At 35.2% G+C, this 12,670-nt stretch overlaps 1 protein-coding gene across 1 annotated transcript in view; it reads left to right on the top strand.

Annotated features, from left to right (window-relative positions):
• Window positions 1–12,670, top strand: part of SCIN (scinderin) — a 72,702-nt gene that overhangs the window by 37,025 nt on the left and 23,007 nt on the right. Inside the window, exon 5 of the mRNA XM_058296939.2 lies at window positions 10,924–11,016. Coding sequence (XP_058152922.1) covers window positions 10,924–11,016 — 93 coding nt within the window. The remainder of the gene's footprint in view (window positions 1–10,923; window positions 11,017–12,670) is intronic.

The raw sequence follows: 12,670 nt of genomic DNA, 5'->3' as shown, positions 1-12,670 counted from the left end.
ATCCTACTCGAGTATGACCTCTTTTTTAAATTGCCTAATTCTATCTGTAAAGACCCTATTTCCAAATAAGGGCACATTCTAAGCTACTAAGGATTAGGACTTCAACATATCATTTCTGGGAACATCGTTCAACCCCTAACACTGTAATTGTTAAAAATCTTCCTATCTACCATTTACTGATGACTTACTGTGTACCAGGCGCTGTGCAAGTCACCATTCATCTTAGTCATTTGATTTACTCTGTCTATTATCTGAATTCCTAGTGTTTCATTCAGATATATCCATTTTCTTCCTTACCAGTTCATCCAATGGGGAAAGTTAAAATATTCTGAACAAAGATAAGAGATACATACAATTACAGCATAGTCAACCATATGCTGCAATAAAGTAATTATATTTCAAATAATCTCTTTGTCACACCCAAATTCAACATGAAGACTTGTGATTTTAGTGATAAGGTGCCATTTTTATATAGTCTGTTTGAATTAATAGCACTTGACAATCATTTATGACTGAGGTAATTTTACCTTTAGTTTGCAGTTGGGAGTGAGGGAATGAGCTGAGACCTAAAAATAGGTTAATGCAATTTCAAGACAGATAAGTTTAACGAGTATTACAAGGAAGAGGGATGGATCTTTGCCCCATAAAATCTGTATCTGAATTGATAAACTAAAATAAATATTAAACTAAGATGACAGGTTTCTTTTCTCTCTTTTATATTGCTCCTCCTGTTAGTTATAATATTAGAGATAACATATATTTTAAAAGTTACAATAAGACTATATTTTTCAGTAATTCTATGTCAATTTCTTCTAACCTCTTATGCTAAAAATTAGGCAAACTTGGGTATTGAAAAGTCTGATCTTAACATTAATTTTATATCTGTTTCCTCTTATATCTTGTGCCAAGAATTAGAAAACCAAGATATTAACATGTAGAGTGCACAAAACTCATACCCAGGCAGTTTTCATCCAGAGCATGCCATTTTAAGCATGTTGGGAGACGGGAATTTTGCCTGCTGTGAAATAATGTTGTGACTTCAAAACTTTCATCACAAATTTTTAATAATCATATCTAATTTAAGTATTCCATATCATAGTTAATAGTATCAATAGCACAATGTTTGTGCTTAGTGGACTGGCTTGACATTTTGTTTTATCTCTCTTACCATCAACATTCAGCCTTTGATCTGTTCTATAGTGGCATTAGGCAGAGGGCAATTTGGGGAGAGAAACTACATTCTTTTAATATTAGTATAAAAAGTACGAAAATACTTTGTAAGTACCTCAAAGTACATGAAAGCCATTTCAATTTTGTTCAATTAAATTTTGGTGTTTGGAAATTTTCTGAATTATGTAGATGAAGCAAATGTTTCCAAAATTTGCTTGCCAGTATAGCAAAACTTGTTTTAATCTAATTAAACGTAATATATGAATGAATTTCTTTTTCTTCCCCCTAAAGAGAATAGAAGGAGAATACGTCTGTGCAGATGTGCATATGGATAGAAGACTAGCAGAATGCATGAATTATTCTCATTCTCATTTAAATACTGCTTGCTCCTATAGAAATGAAGTTGGTCTAATTTTACTATAATCAATAGTATGACTTTGCTCATATCTTCATCAGCATTATCGTCTAAAAGGCAGGGGCATTTTTAAATCAATACTATCTTCTAGAAAATAAGAAAACAAAAATATGGGTTTCTGGTACCAAGTATTTGACAGTTAATTGACTTTATTCAAATATTAATGAGTGCTCTGTACTGTCCATGTGACAGCCAGGCCCTGAGCCTCAGAAGACTTGCAACTCCTCCCCTCTGGTTTATTGGACTTACCCCAGCCAGCTAACAGGGAGGTGAAGAAGGTCAACCACCACACCAGGGACCAGGGACCCAAGAGTGCCTGCAACTGCAAGTAGGAGAATTGCATCCATCATCCATGTGGAATCTAAGCCCCTCTCGATATAGAGGGGGAGTGGACATTACCATCCCAGGGTCCACAGGATGGAGGAATAGAGTATGGACTAGAGTGGACTTACTGGTATTCTACTATGGAACTATTGTGATTAGTAATGGAAGAAATTGATGTGGAGGAATTGGCCATAGTAGCTGCTGAGGGTAGGGAGAGGGAAGAAGAGATATGATGTGGGGGTATTTTCAGGACTTGGAATTGTCCTGGGTGGTACTGCAGGGACAGATGCTGGACATTATTTGTCCCGCTATGGCCCACTGGGTGGACTGGGGGAGAGTGTAAACTACAATGTAAACCATCATCTATGTGGAGCAGCAGTGCTCCAAAATGTATTCACCAAATGCAATGAATGTGCCACGGTGATGAAAGAGGTTGTTGATGTGGGAGGAGTGGGGCGAGGGGGTGGGGGGTATATGGGGACCTTCTATATATTTTTAATGTACCATTAAAAAAAAATAGAGAAAAATAAAAATACGGTTCCTAGCCTTCCCAGCCTGCCGGCCAATCGGGATGGAGTCAGGTGCGGAGAGACCCTCATCCGGGAAACGGGGCACGGCTGGAAAGGGGGCGACCCCCTCGGCGCACGCCCCTCGCGTTCCTGGGGAATCTCGGGCTAAACCACCCTTAAACGACCTACTTCTGGGTCGGGGTTCTGTTTGTAGCAGATCAGCTCCCTTGCTCTCTACTGAAAGCCAGCCCTCAACACACGCGTTTGTAAAAAGGAACTAAAATAAAAAAGAAAACTAAAAAAAAAAGGAAGAGAGATCATAAATAAAAAGAAGAAAAGATAAATTTTTAGAAGTAGAAGAAAAATAAATAAATGAAATGTGTCTTACTGCTTCCCTTACCTGCCCATAAGAGTCCCAACTAGTAGATTATGTTAAACTTTCGCGCTAAATTTGAAAGTTACATCAGATTCTTTCTCTATAGTCTCTAGCAGCCACTGCCTACAGTGAGCTTTGCCAAGGCCAGGTGAAACTGGAAGTCCCTTACTGTGGCAGGGATCACGTCTGCCTTAACCATGGTAGTCCCAGCTCCTTACAAAGGTGTTGATACATCTTACGTACTCCGTAAGTAATCCTTACATAACTGATACAGCCTGCCTCACCCAAATCAGGTCATGTAGGAGACTACCTGGAGAGGTGTGATTGATCACATGGAAATATCAGAGAATTATTTTTATAATCAAGGACAGTACTAGCATACACACCTAACTGCAGAGAGGATTCAAAAACAGGAAGAAATTACTAAATCTTATTATTCTTTCTCCTCAGCATTATCAGCTATGTCCTTGCTGATCCTCCGATGGTTTTAATATGCAGCCAATGTAAACAACTGCTCTAGTGTAATCGCATTCTTGTCTATGTATTTTAATCACTTGTGAGTTGGCTTTTCATATTACAGTAACCTGTGAGTTAGTTTCTTGTGAGTTTGACCTCCTAATTCTAATCTCTAATGCTCTGATGTTACGGCAATACCTCAGATCAGATCTGCATCATGGTAAGTTCTCCAAGGCCACAGCATTTTCTGACTTATCTAGAGCTCCCCAGTCCAATGTGTTATCTTCTGATCACATGTGCTATTTAAATTTCAGTTAAAACAAAATTTAAACTTGTTACTGAGTTGTACTAACCACATTTCAGTGCTCAGTAGCCACACGTGGCTAGTAGCTACTGTATTGGACAGCACAAATATAGAATATTTCCATCATCTCAGAAAGTTCTGTTTAACAGTCCTAGATAATAATTTGTCTCTTATAGACCCCCAATTCACTTGGTCCCTTCATACAAATATTTATAGGCCTTGCTTTCCTTTTTCTAAAATCCCTTCACCCTCCATTTGATATATTATATTATCCTTTATTTGATAAAGTCAATGAGAAGGAAAATATATTTAGTCATGGCAGCATTTCATAGAGAGAGCAGGAAAATAAACGTTGGTGTTTCATATCTAGAGTAGGTGGAGCTGGCTAAGCGAGGACACAGCCCTTCTCAGTATCGCCCGAGGTTTTATATCTTTGAGTGTCTTCCCTGTTATCAAATATTTGTCTTACATGCCTTGCAGCATGTAAATACACCATAACAACAATGGTTCACTTCACTTTTACAGTTTATTTATATGGTCCATATGCTTTCAATCTACTTTTTTCTTTTTTTCAATTAGAGAAAGGATATAATCAAAGCAAAAAAATTACTGAGTAGTTAAAATGTCACCTCTTGGAACTTGAGAGTTGACCCTGTTTTAGTGAGAGACATTCACACTAAAATTAAGGTAAGAAGAATGTGATGTCTCATTTTGTACGTAAATAACATTGAAGTAGGAGTTAGAAGCCCTGGGATTTACATCTTTATGTGAGACTTGGTTCTATGGAAAAACTCCTTCCTCTTCTCAACCTTATTTTCCTATTTGATCAAGCTGAAATAACATAATTCCAGTCTGGCCTGTCTCTCAGAGTTGCCGGGAGAAGCACATAAGACACTGGGTGTTAAATACTTTTGGGACTTGATATGAATATAGAACATTACTATCCAAAGCAGTCTTCAGTTTCAGTTATGTGTTGTCCTTCCTACAGGCCACATAATATCCCCCTTTTCCTATATCTACTTCCATATATTTACTATTTACTGTAAAGTGTCCAAACATCTTAAACTTTCTGCATAAAGTTCAAAGAGGGAAAGTACATCTTGAAAGAGAGCAAGAGTGTAATTCTTGGAATTTCATTTCCAAATTAAGTGAGACTGGCAAAAGATTAAAAATAAATAAACCAACAGAAGAGATAAAATCAGATGTGTAAATACTGTAAAAACTAAGGAGTGTAAGGATGCAGTGAAGGATTTCTTTTACTATCTGGTCCTTCTTTCTAATCACACAAATGTCCATGTAGGCCTACTCAGGTTTTAAAAGAAGTCACACAGCTCATCTAGGGAAAATGGAAATAACAAAACACCAAGGATGGTCTGGACATAGGTCATGCTCATGTAAATTTTGAAGCTAGGTGATGGTGAATCTGAAGGTAGATTGTTTATTTACCCTAGTGATATATACAGTATAAATTTCTTCTGGCATATTCTGAGTTAGATTCCTGTTGAAGATAAAGAGTGAGTAGCAGAAAAAGAAGCCTACTTTGCAGAGAAAAACATATATATTCACAAATTTTCAATCCCTATGGTGTACTTGGAAGAATGGCTTATGCTGCTAAACATTTCATTATGTTACTGAGAAAATAGAAAGAAAAAAATATAGGTGTTTCCATTTTTCTCTTTATAACACACCTGTAACAAAAGACCATTGTGATCTTTGGAAGCCCTTATTTCCTCGCAGAGGACTTAAGGTGTCTGGGTCTCTGGTGGCCACTTTTTAGGTATGTGCACAAATTCTTCTTTGATCAAAATATCTTTATTCCTTTTAAAATGCCTGGTTCCTATCCTGTGATGATTGTGTGGCCTAGGAAGCCAAAGGGAGATTATAAGTTAAAATGAGGTGATACTCTATTCAGAGTCATGTAACGCCACAGGGACTCAAATAGCAGCGCTATGTTTATTCCCCTGGGAGAAAAAATAAGAGACATTTTTTGGTTAATAACATTTTTAAAATTTAACTTATTTAAAATAAATACACATTACTGTTGAATTTTTAAAAATACAGATTGTATAAAGAAAAAATATCCCCCCAAGTTCCACCTTCAAGAGAAGAAAAAAAAATCTTTCCAATCTCTAATATTTTCATATATGTATCTCTGTGCTTTTATGAGAAAGAGTTCATACTGTAGGTACTGCTTTGCATCTAAGTGTATACTTAAAATATTATGGTTATTTCCTTATTAGAAAATAATTTTTGGTAATATTTTACTATCTCTACAGTTTACCATTGTATGGATACAGAAAGATTTGCTTAATCAGTCTCTTGGATGTTGGGCATTTAGATGGTTTCCATTTTTTACTATTATAAAATGTAGTGGTGATCATTCAAGTTAATCCTTTGCATGTATTTTACTTACTTCCTGAGGATAAACTGATATGAATAGAATTATTGGATTTCCTAGTTGGCATGTTTTTAAGGTTTCTGATACCTACTGCTAAATCACTTTCAAGAACTTTTGCTTTTTCCAGTGATATATGAGAGTACCTGATGAAATAACAACACTGGTTATTATCATTTTTCTCTTAACCTTGGACAATTTTATGAGTGAAAAAATGTTATTGTTTTATTTTACATTCTTTTGTAACTCTTCCATGTTAACCATTATTATTTCTTCTTTTAAGGGACATCTACCCACACAACATTCTAAGATGATAAAAGAATTTCTCTTCTTGGCCTTTAATGCCTGTGGGCCTGCAGCCCAGGCAAAACCAAGAAAAAATGGGAAAAAAAGAGATAGGATTAAAAGAAAGATGAAAATGGGTCTATACACAGGAAGGAAGGCAGAGTACTACAACCACTGTGAATAGAATTCATGCTGCACACTATAATTGCCAATAATGTTCTAATCAGGACGAGAGAGCTAAAAGCCATCCCTATATAATCTGTGTGAACCAATTTCTACTGAATCTCTAGAAACAAGGACTAAACTATTTGAGTAAGGACCCACTGACGTACCTGCAATAGACAGTGAAGCATGTTACTTAAGAATTTACAATCTGGAGACAGAATTCAAATACTGGCCCTGCTACTTAATAAATGTTTGACCTTGAGCAAGCTTCTTAGTCTGTTTCCTTAGTGGTAAAATGGGTTAACATTGCTAATTTATAGGGTTGTTGTTATAGTCAAATGAATTAATAAATATAAAGTGCATAGAATGGTGTCTGGTACATACTGATAAGTGTTGGTTAAATAAAAATTTTCAGGTACCTGGAATAACACATAATCCCATTTTGAAAATGTTAGCTTGAATATATTTACCTAATTAAAAGCAATAAATATATAAATGTGTCAAAACAAGTGGATTAGACAAGGAAAATTCTAGATATTAAAGGAGAAGTTTTCAAAAGGAAAATCCTGAATGCCATTTATCATCACATAGTATATATAAATATAAATGACCAATATCAAAGATATTATTCAACTAATTCATTAACAAAGAAACCAATAACATGTAACAACTAGTTCAAAGCAGAATCCAAAGAACAGACAAATACATGGACAATATGTATTGACATGAATTTGCTAATAGAAGCAAAGCTGTTCTCTGCCACATGATACACATTTCACCTCCACGAAACAAACTTCATTTAACATTTGTATTGCTCTGGTCAGTCTTCTATAACTTACAGAACTGGAAACTAGCTCAAAGAAAATGAAAAAGGCCAACTCCTGTAGCATCAGATTAGAAGAAGAGGCCCCTAAACACCATCTATGGGAACAATCTTTTTGCACATTACCAAGAGGTTCCCAATTTTTCTTTATTTAAGGAAATACGCAACCACTCATTTTAAAAGTTACTGAAATGGCATTAAAGGAACTTGTGGCAGAATCCCAGTGTCAGCCTTTATCAGCCCTGTGAAACTATCACTTAACCTCTCTGAACATCAGTGACCTTTTCTGTAAAATGAGGATAACGATGTCTAGTTCATGGGACTTAGGTAAAGATGAAATGATATATGTCTAAAGGGCCTGATACAATGTGTGACCCATAATAGACCCTCAGTCAGCAGTAATTATCACTGTACTAGGTACAATTAGCCTAATCAAGCAAAGAGTAATTGCTCAGCTTCTGTCCCAACCATGCAACCGAGGTAGAAGTTACATGCTAAAGCCCAGAGTAGGAATAAGACTGGCTCACACAGAAACCCAGAGTACATCAGCCTGATTAGAGAACGGTACTTGTAGGGAGTGCTGAGAAATGGCACAGAGTTCATAACTTGTAGCCTCTGGGGGACCTTGGAATCCAGACAGAGGAGTTTAGCTCTGTATAATAAGCAAATGATTCAGAATCATTTGGAATGCAGATTCCTGAGCCCTCACTCTAGATCTGTTGACTTATGGACAGTTGGGCCAGGGAACCTGTATTTTGACCAAGTGACCCAGATTTTCCTTAAGTCCATTGAAGTTTAAGAACCAGTATTGTAGACATATAAGTATGGATCTAGGGTCATAGTCTAAAAACATAGGAGTAATATGAAATAAGGGAACTTCTCAGAAGTGTATAGGATAACATTTAGGATGGGAAGACAAGGTGAGGCTGAAGGCAGAAGGGAATTGCTAGGAGTATCTACAACCCATACCAAGTCTTGGCTAGAACAATAGGTGAAATTTTTATGAAATACCCTCAAATAAGACTTCTCTGTTTTCCTACCTCTTTAAATTGTCAAAAAGTTTCTACATGCAAAGGTTTACATGAACAAAGTGCTAATGACTTGATGGGAGCCGGTGTAGCTCAGTGGTTGAGCACTTGCTTCACATGTATATGGTCCCCGACCCTGATACATCCTAAAAAAAAAAAAAAATGGTAATGACTTGAGCAAACTAAATTAAAGTGTTTTCAATATTGGCATGATCCTACCTGTAGTAAAAAAGAAACACTATACTTACAGTTCATTTCAGAGTTCAAAATGTACAACTGAAAGCAGGAGAATTGCATCCAGCATCCATGTGGAATCTAAGCCCCCTCTTAATATAGATGTGGAGTGGGCATAACCATTCCAGGGTCCTCAGGATGGAGGAATAGAGTATGGATTAGAGTGGACTTACTGATATTCTAATCATGAACTATTGTGATTAGTAATCAAATAAAATGTAGCATTGATGTGGAAAAAGTGGCATGGTAGGTGCTGAGGGTAGGGAGTGGGAAGAAGAGATGTGATGTGGGGACATTTTCAGGACTTGGAATTGTCTTGGGTGGTACTGCAGGGACAGTTACTGGACATTGTATGTCCTCCCATGGCCCACTGGGTGAACAGGGGGAGTGTAAACTATAATGTGGACCATTGATCATGTGGTGCAGCAGTGTTCAGAGATGTATTCACCAAGTGCAATGAATGTCCCATTATGGTGGAGGACGTTGTTATGGGAGGAGTGGGGTGAGGGGGGTGGGGGGTATATGGGAACCTCATATTTTTTCAATGTAACATTAAAAAAAATAAACACAGAAAATGTACAACATATTCGACAAAATTAGCATAATTAATTTCCTATTTCGAGGCAGAATGTAAAGTTCTTAAGGATTGAGCAAAGTGGCTGGAAAATCATTTGTATAGCCGGTGAAATAATTTGGTAACTGCTTAGTTGTCAAACTGCAGTTTTAAATGATCCATAGAGATACCTGATAATATATAGCATCCCCAGATCCCTGAAGTTCAAGTCACAATATGCTACAGTCCTTTGAAATGCTAATTAAAATCCTTGGCTAATCTGAAAATTAAAAGTTACAGTGTTTGTCCAAAGTACCAGACTCACTTGACTGCTAGGAGATTTCCTAGGATTAGATAAGGTCAGTGTTAACTGTTCAATTCAAACTCTTCTGTCTCGGTCAGGACAGAATCATAAAAGGGGTATGAGGAGACCTGTGATGGCTCTTATAAGATTGATATACCTCTATAAAGGTAAAAATATTTTAAAAAATAAAAAGTTTTTGGTTGCAAGTGGTTTAATTTTTGGCTTAATCATACTTTTAACAGCAAATCAAAAACAGAAACAAAATTACATTACAATCATTTAACAGGTACAATAATTTAATAGTTTTATTGATCGCTGTGTAAACAAAAAAGTTGGGCATACTCCCAAAGAAGGTAAGTCCTTTAATGCATTTCTAAATTCAAATTTGTGCCCGTATTCATGAAAAGATAAGAGTTATGTGCATTTTTAATTGTTGTTTCATTTTCTGCAGTATTTATTTTCATGCAATATACGTAAGGAATACTGAATATAAATACATTATGCAAGGAATTTCACTATATTAAATAGTTTTGGAATCTAAATAAATATATTATTTGCATTTCTGAATTTGAATTTATATCTATGTGATAAAAATTATATTACTTAAAATAAGCATTGGGGAGCAGACATAGCTCAGTGGTGCACACCTTCTTCCATCTATGAGGTCCTGGGTTCAATCCTTGGTATCTTAAAAAAAAAAAAAAAACCAGCATATACTTTCTTCCAGTCTTTAACATTCTGAGATATTTTGTGTCAATTAACTTTATGGTAATAAAATTGACAGTAAAATATATTATTCAGGAACTGTCATTTTGTTGATCCTAAGTGGATAAACAATCCAATCAAACTGCTTTCAGATTACATACAATAGATTTTTAAATTACAGCTACATAGATGTATTTTGTGATTTTAATATATAGAAGTTCAAAGTGGATTCAAATGTACTTTCTGCCAACCACTTTGCTTGAACTTCTGGATTGCGTCATAAATGTAAAGAATAAATAAATATATTCAGTCAGTCATTCACCAAATACCTTTTGAGTATCTACTATGCCTCAAGCACTAAGGGCCAATGATACAGCAGGATTAGGTCATCAAGAACTTGTACTTTCGATAGACTGTAATACCTTGATAATGATGATGTACTTTACTCTCAAATGATAGTGTTGATCCAAGTCTTCGTAACAATAAACTGATAAAACCTATAGATTATTTCTAGAAGCAGAGGTCACAGAGAAAAATCTGTTAAAGAAGTAAACTTACAACTCTTATTTCAGTAATACCGCTACTTTTTTTAAAATTGGGAACCTGGACTTTCAAGTTTGGGATTTTGCTTTCTTGGAAATTCCCGTCACCAGCAAACTCAGAGTTTGTTTACTTAATGCCATTGATTGTTTTGACCCATAGAAAAAGGCCTGTGCTATATGCTTTGATGAGAACATGTTTGATCCTGGTAATTTTAATAGTAAATATTTTATAATCTATGTCTTTATAAATGTAAGCTATTTCACTATTTTTAAATAATCCATGCATCCTTTAATGAGAGGTTTTTATCTTTTATCTTTTGTTCACTTTTTTCCAGGTTTTAGGGAAAAAGCCAGAGCTTCAGAATGGAGATGATGATGATGATAGCATTGCTGATATAACTAATAGAAAAATGGCTAAACTTTATATGGTGAGTTCACTGTTCTCTAGTCTTTTGTTTTTACTGACTGTGTGTGATTGGGGAGACCCATTCTTTGCTATAGTTGATAACTTTCCTCATTGCCCTTAAAGAAAAATGCGTAGGCTGAATTGGTTCTTTGCTTTTGTACATTTTGTAGAGGTATTCTTTTTAATGCTTTTTAAAAAATTTATATTAAAACAACAAATAAGTGAAGCTATTGCAATTTGCAATTGACAAAATTTATACATTTTTATTATACTGGTTTGGAGTAATAGGTTTTGTGATATAGCTTTCAATAAAATGTTTCCTTTACAGAGTAAAGATGTTTTACAAATATCTTGTTACAAATTCTTAACCTTAAATAATAAGGTTAAATTCTTAACCTTATTTAAAACAATTTAGCCAAAAAGAAGGCTTTCTTTCTTACAAGATGGCAAATCTATGGAATCAACATCTGGAAGGAAATTAGATAAAAACTGTCCTGCTTTGGGTATTGCCAGACCTGGTTACATGTCAACTCTGTGGCTAATGACCAGCTCTGTGACCTTGGACAAAACATAACCATCCTGACACTTAAGTTTCCGTGCCTAAGAAAAGAAGAGTATAAATTAGATGACTTCTCAGGTTCCTTCCAGTTCTATAATTTTATGATTTTATGGCTGCTGAGGGTAACAAAAGCCATAACATATACCAGTTAAGAAGACTTAAAAGTTGCTTTCTTTCACAGCTCTCTAAACATGTGATGTGAAGCAGGTAACAATCTCCATGCATAATTATAGAGTTTTCTCATTAGATTTGCTACTCTTTAAAGGCACTTCTAGCTCAGAAACTCTGTGATTTTAAATAAAGATTTAGTTACTATCTAGATAACTTCCTTTCTATAAAGAGGAAGTCGGCTTTTTTTCTTCCAAGATGGCAAAAGAAAATGCATTTACCACTTCTGCTAAATACTGATCATTTTAATAGAAGTCATTATCTGAATACTTTGTAGCTATTTTTATTACTCCTTCTGAAACCTATTTTCAGCAGTGTAATGCGTATTTTTAAATTTCATATTATCAAACAAAACTGTTTCTGTCTCAGCATTGTGACCTCAAGAAATATTTTAAACTCAGAGACATTAATTGTAGGACATTCCTCCCTCTAGTGGAAAAATAATGTATTGCATACATCTAAAATGCAAGGTTTCTTTGAAAATACTTCAATATGGGTTAGCAAAAAGCAGAAAACCCCCGGGACACTTTCTAAAAATACAGAATTCAGACTCCAGCATGATGTGTCAAAAACTTCATGTTTGATCTAGGGAGGACTCTGGGATTTGCATATTTAATTTGCCCAGATGATTAAATTGCAGCATCAAATCTGCCTTTGAAAACCAGTGAATTCGAGCCAGTGTATTAATACCATTTTCAATTTGGTGAAACCAGCCACAAATTTTTAAAAATGTGTACTGTAGTAATTTCCAAATCTGAAGAGTCTAGATAAATAATATTTGTGATAGGGAAATTTTGCTTTGATAATTCACACAAAATATAATTAAATTACAAAACCATCATTGGAAAGATTTATAGTGAAAAAATTCTATAATCATAAACTATAATGTATCAATACATCAATGCCTTCCTTATAACAATACCTGACATTTAGTAGACACTCAGTAAAA

The sequence above is a fragment of the Dasypus novemcinctus genome, chromosome 5 (assembly GCF_030445035.2).
Source record: "Dasypus novemcinctus isolate mDasNov1 chromosome 5, mDasNov1.1.hap2, whole genome shotgun sequence".
NCBI classification, from domain to species: domain Eukaryota; kingdom Metazoa; phylum Chordata; class Mammalia; order Cingulata; family Dasypodidae; genus Dasypus; species Dasypus novemcinctus.
Note: the sequence above shows the minus strand (reverse complement) of the source record. Positions and strands in the feature narration are given on the sequence as shown.